We start from the raw sequence: 22,121 nt of genomic DNA, 5'->3' as shown, positions 1-22,121 counted from the left end.
GGGCTCTGATGCCAACACACGCTCTCCTAAGTGATCCCATCCAGCCCTATGGTCTCGACAACCAACCAGTAATCGCGAGAGCTCCAATTTAGTGGGCATCTCTCATTGCCTTCTAAATGCTTTACATGTACTTACTGATTGAATCCTCATAACAACTGTTCATTTTCATGTTCTGTTGCACCAGATGACCACAATTTGAGGAGCTTAAAACAGCACACAGTTACTGTCTTACAGTCGAGGAGGTTAGATGTCTAAAACCAAGCTGTTGATAGGACAGCATTCCTTCTGGAGGCTCTAGGGAAGAATCCATTTCCCTGCCTCTTCCAGCTTCTGGAGGCTACCTTCCTGCCTTGGCTCTGGACCCTTTTTCCATCTTCAAAACCAGCATGTAGCATCTTGAGCCCCCATATCCGTCATCTTTGTTACATGATTGCCTCCCCTTTTCTCTTGCATCCCACTTATAAGGACCCTTGTGATTACATTGGGCCCACCAAGCTAATCCAGGATGATCTCCCCATCTGAAGATCCTTAACTTGATTACACCACAGAGTCCCTTTTGGCATGCAAGCTGCTATGAACAGATTTCAGGGATGAAGATGTAGACATTTTGAGGAGCCATTATTCTACCCACCACAACCCTATGAGGTACAGTACAATTATTACCCAGACCAGGCGACAAATACAGAGAAGTTAAGTAATTTGCTCAGGGTCATAAAGCCAAGAATGGAGGGGCTGGAATTTGAATGTAGGCAGCTACACTCCAGGGTTCATATTCTTAAGCTCTGTGCTCACCAAGAAACTAATAACTCCCTAATTAAATGTATAACCCCCCAAAGGTTCCCATACCTAACGGCCTATTTGATGGCTCCCCTAAGAAGGTAAAGCATCACATCCAAAACCGGGCCCATGATCTTTCCTCAGTACTTTTATTTCCTGTCCTCAGTCTTAGTTGCAAGGACCAATGTCCATCCTCTTGCCCAATTTAGAAACCCAGATGTCATCCTGGAGCCCTCCCTCCGCTCTCTAGATCTGGTCCGTACCACCCCCTGCACTTTCCTCTCTTCCGTTCCCGTAACACTGCCCGATCCTGCCTTTCTTCCTTTTTACTTGGCCAATTCTAGTAGCCTCCTAATTGGTTCCTGGTCTCTACCCTGCATGAGGTGGAAATCTCAGCCTGTTCTAGCCGTGTATAAAACTCATCAGTAGCTCCCCATTTACTCTGAAGATTAAGCCCAATTACTTTAAGGAGACTTGCCCTCCACTCTCTTCTGCAGACTCCCATACTGACACACTGGGGCTTCAGTAACATGGAATCGCTTATTCCTGTCTACACCATGCAACTCCCCCCTGCCATGCCTTCTTTGTTCCTGCTCTTGTCGGAGCCACCTGTCCTGCCACCTTCATGTGCCTGCGTCTCCCAGCTGAGTCATCTTTAGGGAGCCCTCTTTGCACCCCGGCTGTCATCATGACCCTTTCTCTATGTTCTGATAGACATCATGCCATGTATCTAGAAATTGTCTCTCTTATACTAAAATGATCAGTTTGTGTGTGTTCCCTCATTCCACCAGCTCTGAAAGGTCAGGAATTTTTTTTTTTTTTTAACTAACATCCAAGTTAGTTAGCATATGGTGCAATAATGATTTCAGGAGTAGACTCCTTAATGCCCATTACCCATTTAAGCCACCCCCCCACCCAAAACCCTTCCAGCAACTCTCAGTTAGTTCTCTGTATTTAAGAGTCTCTTAGATTTTGTCCCCCTCTCTGTTTTTGTATTATTTGAAAGGTCAGGAATTTTTTTTAACTTACATCCAAGTTAGTTAGCATATGGTGCAATAATGATTTCAGGATAGACTCCTTAATGCCCATTACCCATTTAAGCCATCCCCCCACCCAAAACCCTTCCAGCAACCCTCAGTTAGTTCTCTGTATTTAAGAGTCTCTTAGATTTTGTCCCTCTCTCTGTTTTTATATTATTTTTACTTTCCTTCCCTTACGTTCATCTGTTTTGTTTCTTAAATTCCACCTGTGAGGGAAGTCATACGATACTTGTCTTTCTCTGACTAATTTTGCTTCGCATAATACACTCTAATTCCATTCATGTTGTTACAAATGGCAGGATTTTATTCTTTTTGATTGCCAAGCAATACTCCATTGTGTATATACATATGAAAGGTCAGGAATTCTCATTCGTCATCGCAGCCCTCATGCCTAGCACATGGCAAGAAACCAATGACTATTTTGAGGTGACGTGAGTTGAATTGTGAGCAAACAGGAATTTGCTAGTTCAGGAAATTGGGAGAAACGTGGGTGTTGCAGGCAGAGGAAAAAGCACACTCAAAGGCGCAGAAGCATGATAAAGCAAAACAGGTTTGGGAAGACGTCCGTAATTTAGTGAGGCCAGAGGGAAGAAGGCATGTTGGGCGAAGGGCCCGCTATCAGGTCGAAATATGAACAGAGTTGGAATTGGGGAGGGTCTTTTTGCTACGCAGAAGAGTTCGAGCTTATTTGCAAGCTTTGGGGAAGCCACGCTGAAGAATTCCAAACAGGGGACATACGTGATCACATGTGTGTTTGTCATCAGATTGGTCGAACATCCGGGTAAGTGGTGGATTAGAGGGGCCTGGAGTAGAAGCAGACAGAGGAAGTCATGGCCATGCGTGAGGAGGACTCAGAGGCAGTGGCCGTGGCACGAAGACGGGACAGGCTTGTGGGCTTCTTAAGACTTGACATTGACAGGATGTGGACACTGACCTGCTGTGGGCCCAGGAAAATGAGGCATAGCATGGCCCCTTGGGCACCTCCCCTCCCATCTTCATGCACCTTGCCTCATGCCCTCTGCCCTGACGCCCTCTCTATGGGTGATAAATAATCAGCAACGGAATGTGTCACATCTCTTTCCCAGAACAAGGAAAGTGAAGTCCAAATGTTAGTGCTGGAAGGGACCTTGGAGATCACTAGGGTCAACTGCTACATGTGATAGATGACTGAGCCCAGAGAAGGGAATGACTTCCCTATGGTGGCTCGGGAAGTCGCTGGTGCGAACCGAGCCACTCTTCACTAAACCAGCTATTTAATTCTCCACATGGCATTGGTCTCTAATATTTTCATGTGTATCCACTTATTTTCTGCCCCTCCCTGACATTAGAATGTAATATTTAAGAGCTGAGCCGTGTCTAACACAGTGTTTTGCCCACATCATAGACCTTGAATGAGCATTTGTTTACGAAGGAGTGAACCAGGTTTAAGAAGGCTTGCTTCCTCCTGAACCAACGATCTTTACACAGGACTCTGGTCTGGAGGTTATTGGTCCATAATTTTATTTCCTGCTAGAGTTTATCCTAATCGTTCCTGAGGAAACTAAAATCTACCAACCAATATACTGTAGTTCATGTGGCTTCAGATAGTAAAGAGCCAAAAATAGTCATCATGACATTCGGTTGAAAATATCAACCACTGACTGCCTCACACCTATTGTGATAGCCACTATAAAAATAATATGCATTACAAGAATGTGGAGAAACTGGAATCCTACATACTGTTAGGAGGAATATAAAATGGTATCGCTGTGATGGAAAACAGCATGGTGGTTGCTCAAAAAATCAAAAACCGAGGGCACCCGGGTGGCTCAGTCGGTTAAATGTCCGACTTCGGCTCAGGTCATAATCTCACAGTCGTGAGTTCGAGCCCCACGTCAGGCTCTGGGCTGACAGCACAGAGCCTGCTTGGGATTCTCTCCCTCCCTCTCTGTCTCTGCTCCTTCCCCACTTACACACACACACACTCTCTCTCTCTCTCTCTCTCAAAATAAAGAAATAAACTTAAAATTTTTTTAATATAAAAAAATGAAAAATAGAATTACTCTCTGATTCAGCAATTCCACTTGGGGTCAAACACCCAAAAGAATTGGAAGCACAGTTTCAGATATTTGCATATCCATCTTCTTAGGAGAGTTATTTAAAATATCTAAAAGGTGGAAAGAACCCAGGTGTCCACCCAATAGATGAATGGATAGGCAATAAGTGGTACATAAATACAATGATATATTATTCAGCCTTAAAAAGGAGAACGTTTTGTCACATGCTATAGCACGAATGAACTTGGAGGACAGTGTACTAAGTGCAATGAGCTGGTCACAAAAAGATAAATACTATGGTTCCACTTACGTGAGGTACGTGGAGTTGTCAAAACCAGAGACCAAGTAGCATGGTGGTTGCCGGGGGCCCGGGGTAGGGAGAGTGGAGAATTATTGTGTAATGGCTATGGATTTCCACTTCTGCACGATTCAAGGGGTTCTGGACATTCACAGCAATGCGAGTGCCCTTAATACCACTAAATTGTACACTTGAAAATGTTTAAGATGGTAAATTTTAAGTTATGTGTATTTTACTATAATTAAAAAAAGTATTAACCACTGAGGGGCGCCTGGGTGGCTCAGTCGGTTAAGCGTCTGACTTCGGCTCAGGTCACCATCTTGTGGTTGGTGGGTTCAAGCCCTGCATCGGGCTCGGTGCTGACAGCTCAGAGCCTGGAGCCTGCTTCCGATTCTGTGTCTCCCTCTCTCTGCCCCTCGCCTGCTCATACTCTGTCTCTGTCTCTCTCTCTCTCTCAAAAATAAACATAAAATTTTTTTTTAATTTCTTTAAACATTAACCACTGAGGTATGTGAAGCTATCTCCTTTGATCCTTACAATAACCTTGAACTGTTAGTAGAACAGTCCCATTTTATAGTGAGGAAAATAGGGCTCAAGGAAGTGGAGTGAATTGCCCAAGACACAGAACTAGAAAATGATCAAGCGGAGCCTCATACTCAGATCTCCTGGTTCCATGCCCAGTGCTGGCTGCTCCTACATCAGGGAGAGGAAGTGTAGTCGAATTAATTTCAGTGCTGGTTGAAATAGAGATAGGAAATCAACAGTTAGCAGTTTGTGGAGAAAGCTTTGTGTGTGTGTGTGTGTGTGTGTGTGTGTGTGCGTGCACGCGCACACACACACACAAGGGGGGGGAAGGAGGGAGATGGAGGGACGGAGAGGTGGGGGAGGGAAGAGAATAGGAGGGAGGGAAGGCTCAAGGGGAGAGCATGCAAGCAAGCTCCCAGACACCTGCTTTACACTTCTTCAACTTCCTTCCCTCCCTGAATCTTTGGAAAGCAGGTGTGAGTCAACTGTAAACACAGAGAAAAAGGTCAGCCGGCATTCCCTCAGATGGCAAAATCAAAAGTGGCTGGCGATGGGATTGTCTGTGTCCGTGCGGCTCCGCCCTTTAAAATGATCAGGAGAAGACCGTGGCTCTTTTTGAAATGGCTCCGTTAGATGTCCTGGAACTCCATCTCCCACCCTTTACTACCTCCTGGGAAGACGAAGGATGACAATACGCCCTTACAAAAGTAAATTAGATCCAGTGAGAGGAAGGGGGGACCGCTGGGAACAGCACTGAGCAGGAGTCCAGCCCAATCCTACCTGCCTAGACCAGCTCCCTGTGTAATGCTGGGCACAGCCTTCCTCAGCCCCAAGGGTCGGGCTGCTATTAATACCATCATTTTCGTATACTGAATTTAAACTGAATTGAAAAGGTAGAGCACACTGTCCCAGGGGGAGTCAAAAATACAAAAGGATCAGCTAGCCTCTTCAAAGTAGCTTTTATTTGTCACGGACTTACAAGAATTGTGGGGGACGCTTTACACACAGCAGCCCTAACCCTTCTCGCACTTGACAACTTGTTTTTCTGATGAGACTACACCGATAGGTAATATCCCACTTCCCAGAGTATTTGCCTAGATGATAAAGAACAGAGAATTTGTGTGTTTTTTGTCTGATATCGTTTCCAATATGATTTTTATTTTATTTTTTTATTATTTTTTAATACATGAAATTTATTGTCAGATGGGTTTCCATACAACACCCAGTGCTCATCCCAAAAGGTGCCCTCCTCAATACCCATCACCCACCCTCCCCTCCCTCCCACCCCCCATCAACCCTCAGTTTGTTCTCAGTTTTTAACAGTCTCTTATGCTTTGGCTCTCTCCCACTCTAACCTCTTTTTTTTTTTTCTTCCCTTCCCCCATGGGTTTCTGTTAAGTTTCTCAGGATCCACATAAGAGTGAAACCATATGGTATCTGTCTTTCTTAAAAGCAGAGAATTTGAACATAACCTGTGTAGTTTCAAAGTTAAGTTCAGCAGCCAAGTTGTACAGAGTCTGCAAACACTAGGAGACAGGGAAGAAGTTAGCTCTTGCTATCAGCCCCAGGGAGAATTGTAATGGAGAAAGGTAGGCATTGGAGTTGCAAAAAAAAAAACCAAAACAAAAAATTGGACAGATAGAGGGTGCATTTTGTGAAGCAAGAACACACAAGCAGAGTCGGGGGTGATGGACATTACAGATTCTAGAAAATTATAAATATCCCTGTTTGGTTTAAGGGTAGTTGTGTTGGGTTGTGGCTGGAGACCATAATTCCACCACATCATGAAGAACTTTGAATGCTGTACTAAAGGGTTTAGAACTTATATAGGCAGCAAGGAGCCCCCCCAAAATTTGTATCAAGGGACTTATCAGCAACTGTTAGTATTCTCCTTTATAAGTATGCTTTACGTGTTGTGAAGAAATTAAACATATCTGAAGTGTTTCAAAGAGGAGACATTTGTTTTCATTGCGTCTTACATAGACAATCACATTACCAGCCGACATGGCCCCCTAGGTAAGGAGTGGTGTTGTATTAGCACTTAGAACGCTTTGCATGCACAGTGAAGTCAGCTAATCACACTGTTTTTTTCCTGGAATGATAAGACATTGTTTTCTTTTGTGCTTTAGGAAGGGTTAAGAAACTTCAAGGAACTTCGAGCCAAATTTCAAAAGTTTGATGTGCCCTCTCTTCCAAGACCTATATTCCCAGCAAGAATTTGTCAAAAGAGCGATATTGGAAACACACAGTCAACAGGTGTTTTGGCCAATGAGAAACCCCTCTCCTCCAACCACAGTCAGCTCCCACTGTATTGTTCTAGCGGTGAACCCCAGCCTCTTCAACCCCAGGAAACGAAGTCCTCCCAGAGGAGCAAGATTCAGAGATGTTCTGATTCCTCAGAACCTCCAGAAGGGTCTACTGATTCTGCAGTAAAGTCACAGAAGACGTCTCTGCTGTTAGACGTGAATCAGTCAAATGCTGACATAACCCATGAGAGGAATGTCATGGTGACTGACAGCTTCAAAGACAAGCTCTGGAATTGGGAGAAGGTTTCATCTCAGAAAAGTGGGATGTCTTCAGCCTTTGTCCTTGCCAGTCGTGGAAGAAGGGCCTTCCATCTGGAGGAGGAGAAAAGCATAGGGCTTGCTCCACAGGAGCCCAGGGGGAAGCTAGAAACAGGAGGAGCCCAGACCCTTCCTTCCCAGAAGCACTTGATGGCCCCCCAAAATTCACTTGCCTCCTTTCAAGATCCTACTTCTCTACTTTTTCAATGTGGCAGGAAGAGCCTAGAAAGCCCCTATCCTGAGAGGAGCCCCGTGGGGAACACCTGCCAGCCTGTCTATGAGAGTGAACTTGCCATCCAGGTCCCCGGTGAGAAAGTAATGCCTGAGGGAGGGGCCACTGTGTCTTTCTAATTTAGAGCCTCCTAGTGGTCATATGTGACCTGGGTGAGGTTTGCTCCGAACTCTAGAGCAGGTATGCGAGGCCCATCTTGTAATTTCAGGTTTGGGTAAAGTGCCTAATCTCCAGGAATCCTATTTAGCGATGATTTGGTCAAGTTTGGATTTGCCCTCCTAGCTCTACTTCTCACAAGATGCATGAACTTGGACAGTCGACTCAACCTCTTAGAGCCCGGTCTGCTCTCCTGTAAATCAGATCCATCACCAGTCTGCCCCAGCTTGGTAAACAGCACAAACATCCTCCTAGTTGCTCAGGCCAAAAACCTAGGAACTGTGCTCTAGTCCTCTCTCTCTCTCATTCTCTGCATCCACTCCATCAGCAAACTCTTGGTTCCACCATGAAAATATGTTCTGAATCCCTCCACTTCTATCCATTTCTGCCTTCTTTTCTTATTCACACCATCATCATCTCTCACCTGGACCACCGCAGTGTTCCAGCTGGGTTCCCTGCTTCCATACTCTCACCTCCTTTTATCCTATTCTCCTCGCGGGCACAGTGAACTTCTAACACATCAATTAGATCACATTACTCCCCTGCTCAAATTCAGTTCCAGCAGTGTTAAAGTGGCTGATGTGATTTGGCCCTTCCTACCTCTCTTACCCTCTCCTTTTACCACATTGGCCTTCTTGCTTTTCCTTAGATATACTAAGCTAGCTCCACCCCAGGGCCTTTGCACTTGCTGAGCACTCTGCCTGGAACATGCTTCCCCCAGGTCTTTGATGTCTCACTCCCTCCCCTCCACCATGGTCTCTGCTCAGGGTCACCTGTTGTGAGTAGAATTTGTGAATCACCATCTAAAATAACTACCCTACCCCCATAAGTCTCTGTCTTCTTACCTTGATTTGGTTTTCCTCCTATCCCATCCTTACATGGTATATTGTTGTATACCTCTTTGCTTACCTCAATAAAATGTGAGTTACATGAGGGTAAAAACTGTCTTCTTTACCACCATATCCCCAGCACCTAAAAGAGCAAGGCCAGGTTTGGTAGGTCCTTAAAAAGTATTTATTGGATGCTTGGATGGGTGGATGGGTAGACGGGTGGGTGGAGGGATCTCCTGCATACGACTCTATATGGTGGATACAGACTGTCCAAGTTCATGCATCTTGTAAGAAGTAGAGCTACGAGGGCAAATCCAAGCTTGCCCAAATCATCTCTCAATCGTGGTCTCTGATTTCATGGCTCTGCACCTTCTGGGTCCTGCTGATGAATCTGACGTACTCCTGTTTCTCTCCCCCTGGCTCATAATAGACACTCGATTTCTTGCTGTTCTTTGAAGAGACTTTATTATGCTCAGGACATTGACATTAGCTCTTCCTCTTCCTTCTTGTTTGAGCCTTCCATAGCTGCATTTAGGTCTGAGTTCACATGACACTTTCACAGCTAATCCTTCTCTTTATCTGAAGAAGTTAGTTCAGTTCCCACTCTTGCCTATCAGCCTGGTGGATCTCTTTCATAGAACCCGCAGGTCTCTGTGATTACCTTTATTTGTTTGCGTGTTTATCATCCGTCTCCTCCTGTTAGAACGAAAATTCCTGAGGGCAAGGCTTGATCTGTTCTTGTTCTTAACTCCATACCCAGCTGTTAGAACAGTGCCTGGAATATAGTAGATAATTAGTTATTGGTGAAGGGATGGGGCAGGAGGATGGTTGGTCTACCAGACTGAGCTGTTGAGGACATTAAATGAGAGAACCCATGCCCTTGGCTTAGCACAGCACCTGGTAAAACTTAGGAACCCAGTTGGTAAGTGATCATTCATTTTCACCACATCTCCTTAATTTGATAAAGACTGAAATTTCTGATGTTGCAACTTATCATTACAATTTAATTATAATTATAATCCATAGGTGCCTACAAAGGGGTATCTGGGTGGCTCAGTCCGTTGAGTGTCCGACTTCACCGCAGGTCATGATCTCGCAGTTCATGAGTTCAGGCCCCATATCGGGCTCGTTACTGTCAGCCTGTCAGTGCAGAGCCCGCTTGGGATCCTCTGTCCCCCCTGTCTCTGCCCCTCCCCCACTCGCACTCTCCCAAAATAAATAATTTTTTTTTTTTTAAAAAACCTAGGAAGAGAGGAGCTTGGTCCTAACTGATATAACCCCTCCTGGTGGGGCACGAGGGGGCTGTCCTCCCCTCCCCTCCCAGATCCCAGAGTGGGCAGCAGGGCTCTGAGGCAGTTGCAATGAGGAATTTGTACACTGGCCCCCATATTTAGTTTTAGCATGGCTAGTCCATGTACTCAACCACTGTATTATGTGAAGCACAAACAAGGCTCTTGGATCATACAAGATGTTGTGCTGTGAAGCGTTAGAGGCAGATAAGGTTTTCACATATAATATTGGGATTTCTGTCGGAGTTTGGCTTCTGAGTACAGAAGGACAAAATGTAGGCATTCGACACTGTCTCAGAAAATTCCAGGACGCAAAACCATAAAATCCACAGGTGCCCACATACCATAAACTTAGCCTTGAAGCTTGTCCCAGACTGTGAGCCCTGGAAATCAGAGATCAATTCTTACTCCTCTTTATAGCCCCCATGTTATTTGCATGTCATAAGTGCTTGATGGAACCTTTCAGGGAGTAGTCACCATGCATTTTCTTGCAAGTAGGTTCTCTGCCTGATGCTGGCAGGAGAGCAATATGGCCTTGTCCCTGTGCATGAGGAGCCGACCCTCAATAGTAAGATAGACTGGCGGCCCCTCTAATATGCCACCACACTGGCGGAGAGGTGTTAATGATACGTTGTGGAGATACAAAACAGAGTGGTTAATTCTCACCTCGATTTTGAAATCGATGAAACCTTCCCAGAGGAGGTGTCATTGGAGCAGGGCCTTAAACGAGTCAGAGCTTGCCAAGAAGGAAGTGAGGGAACAGCATTCCAGAACCAGGAATGGCATGAACAAAGTCTTGGGTACAGGATGACTTTGTAAATCAAATTCAGACAACTGAGAAGCCATTGGTATGAGTGAAAGATATTTGGGCTGAGGTCAGAAAAGGATGCTAAAGTGTAATAAGAATAGAATCTGGAAATGTGGATGGGGGGCCATGTCGTAGGAACATGCCAGAGGATGGACTACATAAATGGATGTCATGCTGATGAAGCCAGGCTTCGTCCTCTGGGCTGCAGGCTAGTGACATGATCAGGTTTGCATTTTGATCAGGGCACCCTGGCCAGTAGGACAGATCTAGACAAAAAGGGAGAGAGACTGGCCAGTTTCACCCAAGAAGCCATGAAATGGAAAATAGTAATAAAATAACTCACTTTTTTTTTTTTAATCTCTGCTCAGAGAAACAGCCAGATGACAAGCATCACCAACTTCTCAAAACAAAGCCACTGCCTTCCATCAAGTCCCTGGGTCCTCCTCCCCCAAAGCCTCCAAAGCCCCCAGCCGTGAACCTCCAGGCCTTCCAGAGGCAGGCAGCTGTAATTGCTAAGACCCACATGGAAGGTAAGAAAACGCACAGGTCCCCTGCAGGCAGCCAGCCAGGGGCCAGCGGGAGTCATGGCTCCAATGCCCGCATCCCTCCCCACCCCCAGCCCCCCACCGGCCTCCACTGCCTCCCTCTTCCTGTCAGCTCCCAGGTGATAATGCCGAACTGCTTTTCCATGGGGCCGGACGTCCGTCACTGCTTACTTTCACGTGGAGGCCGTGCCGTGAGATACGACAGATCTGCAGGAATTGGCCCCTTATCGCTCCTGGGCCAGCCCACTTCCCCTGAGAGCATTGCATTTGATCACCGGGAAGCTGTCCAAGAGGAAGAAAACGAAAAGTAGTCAAGCAGGGAGCAGGGAGCTTTTGTGGCTTTTGTGATTCCTACAAAGCCTGTGTTGTCAACACAATCAGGGCGGTAGGAGGGAGGAGGGAATGAAAAGGGAAGAAAATCAGCGTGAACTTGACGGGTGATCCTAATGTGGGTCCCTGAGGCCTGTGTGATCGGCCTTCTGTAACTAGTCCAAGGGCCCCACCCCTGCCCCCCACCGCTGGCCCTTTGCAGGAACTGAGGAGTCCTCGGAAGCCATTTTTCTGTACTGTTCTGAGTCTTCCTCCTCTGCTTAGAGGAATACCTTCTCATCCCCTCGCGGCCGCCCCGTGGTCTGACCCTGTTGACATTTTAAAGGCCTTTGTTTATGTTTGCTCTAATGAAACATGAGATGAACGCCCTCTTTGGGGTGACACCTAGTGCTGTGCTAACTTTGGTTTTACCGTGGCCGCGAGTGCCAGCAGACCTTGCGCCTTGTTCACATGACGGCTCGGAACACCCATGGTTAAATTTCTTGAACGCATTGGTTCTCAAACTTCAGCCTCTGCCGGGATCAGCTAGGGGACTTGTCAAAACACCGATCACAGGGCCCCACTCCCAGAGCGTCTGATTTATTTGGTGTGCATTGGGTACCCGAGAATTGGCCTTTGTGACGAGGTCCCCAGGAGATGCTGATGCTTCGGGTCCAGTGACCACATTTTGACAATCCATGCTGCAATCCTCTTCTGTCTGATCCTCAGAGGAAACTCTCTGTGAGGATGTAGAGCCCTGGTGCGTGGACCTGATCTCAGCTGGTCGGCCCGAGACACCCCCACCCCCTCCCTGCCTCACCGAGCGCGGACCCCAGCCCCCCAGCCTCCGGTCCCATTTCTGCTCCACCAAGATGAAGGAAACCATCACAAACCAGGAGGAACTCGCACTGGCAAGCACAGGTGCACATTGGTGGGAAAGAAACTGCTCCCCGAAAGAAGATGGTTCATAGAACAGCTACAGGAGATGATAAAAAAATGTCAGTTCTCCTTAAAGAAGTGAGGGGTAAACAGTAGCTCTGGTGAGTCGAAGAAGTGACTGTGTTCGCAAACCGAGGAAGGGTGATCCGCTTTTGAGACCCTAGAGTTCGGGCGCCCGGGGCAGCGAGCGCTTTCACCATCCAGGGCCAAGTGGAGGTAAAGCAGCTGACAGAAAGCCTACCCAGAGGTTTAAACCAGCTTGGTGCAGCAGCTCCTGCCCACGGTCTACCACCCACTACTGGAGAGGAGGAGCAGGAGGAAGAGGAGGAGGAGGAGGAGGAGGAGGAAGTTGCAGGTCGCGTGGAGCGTTTTGATGAAGCTTCCAAGAAGGAAGCAAACTGAATGGAGTCAACTTCTGAAGGAGATAGGACTTGAAGAAGTTACCAGGAGCTGCTCTTTTTTAGATTACGAGTGCTTTTAAAAATTTTGTTCATGGGGGCGCCTGGGTGGCTTAGTCGGTTAAGCGTCCGACTTGGGCTCAGGTCACAATCTCACGGGTCCGTGAGTTCGAGCCCCATGTTGGGCTCTGTGCTGACAGCTCAGAGCCTGGAGCCTGCTTCGGACTCTGTGTCTCCCTCTCTCTCTGCCCCTCCCCCACTTTCTCTGTCTCTCAAAAAAAATGAATAAACATTAAAAAAATTAACATTCTGTTCATGGATCTGATAAAATCTGGATCTCTAATGTTTTTAAGCCCCAGCCCCTTGGACAGTGCAACTCTGTTCAGTATTTGCTTAGACACAATATATTCTTGGCAACTAATGAAGCTGAAGAAGCCCGGGAATGAAGTTTGAAACAAAGTTAATAAAGACCTTTGCCTAGTGAAAAAAAAAAAAAAAGAAGAAGAAGAAGAAAGAAACAGAGCTTTTATAAGTAGATGTTAATAACAATTTGGCCACCTCCGTAACAGAGAAAGCTAAGTATGATTTTTTAAAGCACAGAATCATTCAGACCTCAAACACTCCCAAAGCGAAGAAGTCTGTCAGAGAACATAGAACAAAGCACCAAGTGTTTTGTAATAAAATGGGCTTTGTGAACCCCAGCTCCGCCAGTCGCGAGCTATTTAGGCCTGGGCATGTTACTCACTGAGCCTCATTGTCCTTATCTGTAAAATGGGGATGACAGTAACAATCCTCGCCTGATGTCTGTGAGGATAAGTGAGATGAGTCATGGAAAGAGTGGAAACAATGTTTGGCACACCAGTATGTGCTCAATAAATGCAATGTTATCATTGTTTCAAGTTTGTGTTGAGCAGCTACACTCTCCTTGCCCTGGGCCCTGTGATAGCCGCAAGAGATAGAGAACCCCACACACAAGTTCTGGTACTCCAGAAGGTCAAAGTCTAATACAGAAGATCAAGAGAAGACTCCTAAAGAAGCACCATAGGTGTGCCCGGGGGGCTCAGTTAAGCATCCAATTCAGCTCAGGTCATGATCTCGCGGTTCCTGAGTTCCAGCCCCTTGTCAGGCTCTGTGCTGACAGCTTGGAGCCTGGAGCCTGCTTTGGATTCTGTCTCCCTTCCTTTCTGCCCCTCCCCTGCTCATATCTCTCTATCTCTGTCTCTCTCTGTCTCTGTCTCTCTCTCTCACACACACACACACACACACACACACACAGTACCATGAAGTATAGGTGGATGCTGGACTGCAGGACCCAGGGTGCTGGGGAGGGGGGAGGCGGTTTGGGGCACCCGTGAGTTGCGGCTCCTCACTTTGGGGTGAGGGCCTTGCACAAAGTTCGCTTTAATCAGGCTGCCACATATGCGCCTTCTCACTCTACCTCTTGCTCTTACAGCAGCTGTGGAAGAGGGCTGCCTGCCTCCAGAGAGGTGAGTACCTGCTTCTTAATTGGGCAGGAGCACAGCGCATGTCGCCATTGACAAGGCTGCTTAACCTGCCTGAGAGCAGGCAGTAAGTCCACGCCAGGTGTCTCTATTTCTCCGAAGGGTTGCAGGAAGAACAGATTTATAAGCAACAAGCTGCAACTTTTGTTTTAGAGGAGAGATTAAATAAACTGCATTTAACTGCTGTGCTGACAAGAAGTTGCAAAGATGGTCCTCTGAGGGACTTTTATTTATGATACAGTTGGGTTCAGTAAATTGAAACATCGGCTTCCATAGTAATAAATTGAATTAGAGGCTACAGAATGCTGTGGGCAGCTGGCGTGATGTTAGGAATCGGTAATGGGACAGAGGACCTTCTGTTTTTGTTGTACTTGTTCTGAGAATTTTGCCATGGAAGTGTCAGTTCATTAATTCATTCGGCCAAATACTATCTGTGCAGCCCTCTGAAGTGTCGTGCGTTGAGCTGGCTACCTTATGCAGATTTTCTCACTTCCTTTTCTCAAGGCTGCAGAATGGCTGCTGCTGTCCTCATTGTCTAGCTGAAGACACTTGGGCTCAGAAAGTTTGGCCATTTGCAGAACCATGATTCTAACCCATAGATGCCCAAACTATTTTTTCTATCGAATATAATGGAAATACAAGATGGTGTAAGTCTGAGGTGTGCAAGATGTTAGTATGACACATTTGTAAATTGCAGTATGACTGCTTCAGCAGTTAGCTGGTGCCTTTTTCACCTCGCGTAATTCTCGTTTCTCTTTTGTGTTGAAAACAGTTACGATCTCATCTCTTGGCAACTTTAAAATTTACAATAAAACACTCTTTGCTGTAGTCACTATTTGCACATTAGATCTCTGGAACTTCCTTATCTACTAGTTGTAAGTTTGTACCGTAAATAACATCTCCCCACCTCACCCACCCCTCAGCCTCGGGTAACCACTCTTTACTCTCTGTTTTTACAAGTTTTGTTTTTTTTTTGTTGTTGTTGTTGTTGTTTTAGATTTCCCATCTAAGGGATACCATACGATAATTGTTTTTTCTCTGTCTGATTTATCTCACTTTTCCTAATGCCATCAAGGTCCATCACTGATGGCAGGATTGTCTCCTTTCTTGTGGCTGAATAACATCCTGCCGTACATAGAGGGCACATCTTTATCCATTCATCTTTTGATGGACGCTTAGGTTGTTTCCACATCTTGCCTATTGCGATATTAACAGGAGTGTAGAGGCATCTCTTCAAGATGCTAATGTCATTTCCTTCAGATACATACCCAGGAGTGGGAGTGCTGGATCATATGACAGGTCAATTCTTTTTAAAATTTTTTTTTCAACGTTTTTATTTATTTTTGGGACAGAGAGAGACAGAGCATGAACGGGGGAGGGGCAGAGAGAGAGGGAGACACAGCATCGGAAACAGGCTCCAGGCTCCAAGCCATCAGCCCAGAGCCCGACGCGGGGCTCGAACTCACGGACCGCGAGATCGTGGACAGGTCAATTCTTAATTGAACCCCTATACTCTTTTCCATAATGGCTGTACGAACAGGTGTGCCCAAACTCTTTTGATTGTATCAACCTCACCTCCCTCACAAATAGGTTCCTTTTCTCAAGAAGGTCAGCCTTGAAAGAGGCAGCAAACATAAAAACCAATCCCCACATTATTTACCAAACGTTTATAAGACTAGAATGTGTTAATTTTCCTAATAGAGGAATGCACAAGATTTAGAGGTTGCACAAATATGGGAGTGCTCACTTGTCCTTGGGAGGGGTCAGTGAAGCCTTTATAGAAAACATATCAGTGATCTATTGCTACAGTCATACTCCATAATACACAACAAAGTATCAACAGCATACAGCAAAAGTGTGGGTGAAGCTGATCTGGGCTGGGCTCAGCTGGTGGTGTTAGTATGTTGCAGATTCCCTAGGCAGTTTGCCTGATACTGACTGGGGTTGCTACCCTTGTCTGGGGGTCAGCCTGCAGTTGGCGGATGTAGGATTGCCTTGGCTGGCATGAATGGGGCAACCTGACTTCACACCATCTGCCTCACCCTCCAGCAAACTGGCTGAGGAACAACCTACAGTCACAGCAGACAAGCAAGACCATCCCAGTTGCACACACACTTTTCAGACTCTGCTGTATCACATTTGCTCACATCCTATTGGTCAAAGCAAGTCACGTGGCCCAGCTTCAGCATGGGAGGACACCACAACTTTACCTAGAAAAAAGGGGGGGGGGGCAGGGATCCAAGAAGGAGTGAAGAATAGGGGTGTACATCCAATCAGCCTGTCACTGAAGAGGAAACATTTGCCGTGAGTACTGAGGGTAGACATTGGCTGGATGATGTGGGGAAGGGCACTATAGGCAGAGGCAGGAGCTGTGAGGAAATGGGTATTATCTGTGAAAACTAGAAATAGGTTAGTAGAATTGGTGTGGGAAGGGTAGTTTGGAATGAAAAGAAATGGTATTGTGGAGGTAAACAGGAGCCAAATCTTGGTAAGATGAGACTGTCTTGTTCACCAAGGAATTGACCATCTGGTGTTTGGCATATGGTCCACCTGCTCCAGGAACTCCTAGTTTAGCTGCCCAGTTGAAAGAGTTAAATGACAGCACAGGGAAGGTGAGTGGAGCCACATTCTATGTGCGTTTTTGTGAAAGAGAAAAAGCAATTTAGACAGCGGAGGCAATGAGTTGTACTGTTTACTCAATGAACATGGGCCCTAGGGTGACCGTGTGAGGGGACAATATAACTTTGCTGTGCACTGAGTCAATCTTGGTTCCCTCGTGATCACCTTCTCTGAGCATCTCAATGTGATGATACGTGTGCTGTGATTGAGGTATGTAACCAGATACGCATTCTTCCTACGGTCTGCCTCCGACCTCAGCTGAGTTCTTCTCTGGCACTTTCATCAAAGGCAGCGGTCTGTTTCAATATGGAGGCTAAACTTGCTTGCTGGCCACATATTGGGAAACAGTGGGGGAGTCTCTAATGTGACACCTCCTTCCTGAGGGACTCGGAAGGGCAGTTGGACCGTGGGGTCCTTTCACACTGACTTTAGAACCCGACCATCATCAGAAACGAGGTTCACTGTACCGCAGTTACAGTAGGGGCCATGGTGATGTACGAGTACAAAGCAAAAGGGGCAACGAGGAACCGGCATACTTAGGGGCGGCTTCATGGAGGATGAAAGCTCTTGAGATGGCTACTGCGTAATGGGTCAGGATTAAACAGGTATGCTTATTCCCTCTTGTGAGACTGTACAGTGGGTGAGGGCAGGGTACTGTTCCCAGAAATCACCACATTCCTGACTGGATGGATGGATGGATGGACCCAGGGATGCTCAGGAAAGAGACAGAATGTGACTGAAAACAAGGCAATAGTACAAAAGTGGGGGATAAACAGACACAGAGTATTCTTATGTGGAAGAGTAAGAGCTGAGATTGGATCCTAAAGTTAATTAGGTGCCGGGTTGAGAAGTTGGGACTTTAGCTGGTCAGTGATGTGTTAGTTTATTTTAAAAAAAATTTTACTGTTTATTTTTGAGAGAGAGACAGAGTGCAAGCAGGGGAGGGGCAGAGAGAGAGGGAGACACAGAATCGGAAGCGGGCTCCAGACTCTGAGCTGTCAGTGCAGTGCCCGACACGGGGCATGAACAGTGAACTGTGAGATCATGACCTGAGCCAAAGTCAGACGCTTAGCCGACTGAGCCACGTAGGCGCCCCAGTGATGTGTTAGCTCAAACACGTAAATGCAATGATGCTGAACAGCGTTAGATACAACTTCCATGGAAACTGGCACTTGTTTGGAAAGAACATCTTCCACGTTCATGGTATTGATCTTCAGTACAAATAATAAATTCGAAGCAATACATTGGGTCTCATTACTGGGAGTGGACCTGGCAATTGTTAGATGTAGCAGGCCACGTAGCGTAATATTAACAAGCCTGGGGGTTTTAGTCCGAGGCCTACCACTTAACACCTGCATAACCTTGGACAAATGCCTTGACCTCTGCAGACCTTAGTTTCTACTCACGTAAACTGGGAGGCTGATAGGATCTAACTCATACAGGTATGGCAAATGTTAAATAATGATTGTAGGGTGTTGAGTGCAATGCCAAGCATCTAGAGAGTGTTCAATAAAGCTTGCTTGGCTATTGTTGAACCCCCCTCCAAAGGCAAGAATCCATGCTCAGAAACTTAGTCTCTTAAAAAATCCTTTGATGGTGAGCTCATTACCAGAAGAGTCCCATATTTTTCTTGTTGAGGCACATTTTATTCATTCATCCTATGTTTATTGATTTATATGCCAAACCCTCTTACATACATTGAGAATATGGAATTGTATAGACAAAGGTTTCCTACATGCAGGTACATATACATACACACATGTGACACATTTGTCTTCTGTATTCAAAAGTCTGAGTTGGGCTGGGGCCACAAATGACCTCCCTACTCCTAGCCATCTGTCCAAGATCTACTCATTGGTACTGTAAACAGGGTCTTGACCCCTTCCTTACGTGACTGCTCTTAAGACCTCTAAGGGATACATTGTGTTAAATAAAACTTTCATCATTTTCAACCATTACTCACAAAACAGGAGTCCGTAGCTGTACTTTTATGGATATATGTTTTAATCATCTTGTTAGAAACTCAGCGCGTTTACAGTAGCCACTGATTTTTGAACCTCTTTATGTTGTGTGTTAAAGATGAGAAGCAGCATTGTATAATGCAACGTGGTCAAGTCTGGAGTCACATTCCCATAGAGTCAAATGCTTCCTCTCCACCTGTGAGAGCTCAGAGCTTTGTTATATGCGTCTGTAAGGTGGACACAATAATACTTCTTCACCATCACGGAGACTAAATGAAATAACACATATGAAGCGTGGAGTACACAGAGGATGCTTAGTGAGTCTTGCTTTTTCAACCTTGGCCTTTCCATTCCTTGTTATCTCTGGAATAAATATCTCGTTAGTTCCCAACAGCGGAATGACTCTTTGGAGGTTGTTCTTTGTCATCACTCTTTCAGGAGAGCCAAGCTGGCTGGCATCCCTCTTGACTAAGCAGCCCCTATTTGTGTGAGCAAAGCAGGTTAGTCCCAGGGCAGCAATTAGCACTGGGTCTCTGTCAGTACTTAGCAGAGTTGGCTAATATTTTATTCATTAGCTATAAATATGGCTTTGCTCCCATTAAGAAGTGTCAGGGGGTAGTCCTGACTCAGGAAATCTCTGACTCAAACACTAAAAAAGAGAGAGCCTGCTTATTTCAGGAGAGAAGATTCATACAGTATGGTGTTTCGCAGGTGAGGGTCTGTGGGTGGGTCCCAGGAGTCCACCATTTTCTCTCCTGAACTTTTTGATTTTGTGTCTTCATTTTAATGATAGTCTTTAAAAGATAACATAAGCTTGTTTTGAATATTCCTGATGATCTCTTTCATCCTAATGTTTTGGAACATGCTTTTGTATTTGCCTTCTGGTATTTCTACCCCATGTAGAGTGAGAAACACAGATGTCTTATAGGGCTGAGCGGATTATGTTGCTACATCTAGGACATGCGTTACATGACGGGGAGGGATAGATCCTGTGGAAATGGGAATAAATGCCTTACCTAGGGCGTTCACGTAAAATACTGATAATAACAGAACAAGCCCACAGCGGTCAAGCAAAATGCGTCTGTAGTCTTTATTTGAATAGTGGTAAGTGCCATAAAGCAAATTAACGAGAGCATTTGAATAGTAACGAGGATATAGGAAGTGTAGGATGGTCAGGAGAGGCCAGACATGGTGACATTCAGGATGAGACCTGCATGATGAGGGACGCAGTCATGAAAGGTCTAGGAGATGGACGTGCCACGAGAGGGAATGGGGTCTCAAGGGAGAACTCCATCTGCACATTGAGAGAACCAGCAAGGAGGGAGCACAGTGGGCTGGTGCAGTGATGGTCTTGAGAGCCATGGAGTGAATTTGGATTTTGCTCTAAATATGCTGGGAAGCCACGGGAGTTTTATGCCAGGGAGTGACATGTGCTGACATTTATTTTGTAAAGATCCCTTGGGATGCTGTATAAATAATAAACTTAGTATGGAGACCATTAGAAACAGAACGACAGCTTCAGAAGCCATTGCAACAACGAAAGAGTGACGATAACAACAAATGCAAGCAATCAGCATTCATATTTTACGTGTTCTAAGTTCTTCACACAAATGGTTCCATTTATGACAGTCTGAAGAGGTAGATGATATCCAGTTTTATAGATGAGGAAACTGAGAAGGAGATTAAATGGCTTGATATGGACAAGGTGGTAGAAATGGAGATTTAACAAAATGAAGGGACTCCAGACTTGTTGTGGAGGAAATGCAGTGATTGCAAAATCAGCTGTAGAGAAGGAGATAAGAGGGCAAAAGAGGGATATGAGAGAGTTTCTAGGTGCTTTGCTGTTTCCATCATTGTTGGCATTAACATGTGTGGAGTGCTTGGCACATCCTCAGTGTTCAGTACAAGACTGACCCTTCCTGAAAGCTATTTGGGATTGTTTTTTTACTTAAACAAAACAACATGTCCTTGTGCCTTTGTGCATGTAAGACCAGAACTTCTTAGGACTAGTTTTTATGTTGTTTGCAACTGCAGTGCTCTTTCTCGAATGGCTGCATTTCAGGTAGTCCAGACTGGTATAGACCTGCTCTGATTGACCAACAGCAAAACGGGCTCCTCCTGATGGTATCTGGGAGGTGAAGGTGGGCCCTGACATCCCAGTGTGCTTAATTCAATCACCATGGGGCAAAAATGAGGAGAGGGAATTTGTTGAAGACTGTGCCTTATAAAGTCATAGACCTAGAATGTTCAGGTGGCTTCAGCTCAAGCCACTTCAGGAACTTCTTCTTATCCCTTTTTAATTGGATTTCAGGGACACAGCAAGGCCACTGTTTTGGCCTGTCTTTCCAAGGGCATTGGTGGCAAGAACACGTGTTTGGGGGTTTTCTCTATCATAGTTTCAAGTGTTCCTCCTTTAAAGAGAAGTTCACCTGTAGGTTCTGTTTATTGAGCACTTGTCACGGACGGAGGTTTGTGCCCTGTACTTAATGTCTACTCTCTCATTTTAAAGCTTCCAACCATAACTACCCCGTGAAATTGGTGGTTAGTGGGCTCCCTGACCATAGAATCAGGTTAAGGATTTCTAGATGATACAGCTGGATCATCAGTACCAGGATTTGACCTTGTCTGCATGTTTCAGAGTACCACCTATGAACCAGCCCTCCAGGCTGCCTTACAGAGGATTCACACTAGACCTTCACCTGTGACCAAAGAGGGAAACTTTTAAGACTCGTGGTCTGCTCTACACATTAAGCCTTGACATTGTCCACACAGGTATTCTCGAATACCTTTCCTGCCTTAAGATTTCTTTTTCTGTCTGTAGAAAGATCCGTGTGAGGGAGGCTGGCCAGGGTAGAGCTAAAGTATCGAAGTGTTAACAAGTCTCATCTCTCTTGAGTGGCATTCAAATGATAAGCTGGAAAAATTCATGATTTAGGAAGAAATTAGACACTAAAGTTGCAGACTTAGAGCCTATTTTTGTACATAGGTTTATTCGAAAAGGTTGAATGGAAACGAATCTTGGACTATGGCCACGTGCTGGGCATTCCTTAGCCCTTTGTATCTTTTAGACTCATTTTAGTTCTGTGATCATCTTAGGAGGGCAAAATTCATATTCTCATTTTGTAGATGAGAAACCAAGGGCTCAGAGACATTTCATGACTTGCTCTAAAGTGTAAGATAATACAGGGGCACCTGGGTGGCTTAGTCGGTGAAGCAGCCGACTTCAGCTCCGGTCGTGATCTTGCAGCTTGTGAGTTCGAGCCCCGCATTGGGCTCTGTGCTGACAGCTCGGA

The 22,121-nt window shown here is 45.7% G+C and overlaps 1 protein-coding gene across 1 annotated transcript in view; it reads left to right on the top strand.

Annotated features, from left to right (window-relative positions):
- Positions 1-22,121, top strand: part of FYB2 (FYN binding protein 2) — a 125,732-nt gene that overhangs the window by 26,789 nt on the left and 76,822 nt on the right. The window contains 3 exon segments of the mRNA XM_027059078.2: positions 6,806-7,547; positions 10,924-11,085; positions 14,200-14,233. Coding sequence (XP_026914879.2) covers positions 6,806-7,547; positions 10,924-11,085; positions 14,200-14,233 — 938 coding nt within the window.

The sequence above is a fragment of the Acinonyx jubatus genome, chromosome C1, assembly GCF_027475565.1.
Source record: "Acinonyx jubatus isolate Ajub_Pintada_27869175 chromosome C1, VMU_Ajub_asm_v1.0, whole genome shotgun sequence".
Lineage (NCBI taxonomy): Eukaryota > Metazoa > Chordata > Mammalia > Carnivora > Felidae > Acinonyx > Acinonyx jubatus.
This window is presented reverse-complemented; position numbering and strand designations above follow the sequence as displayed.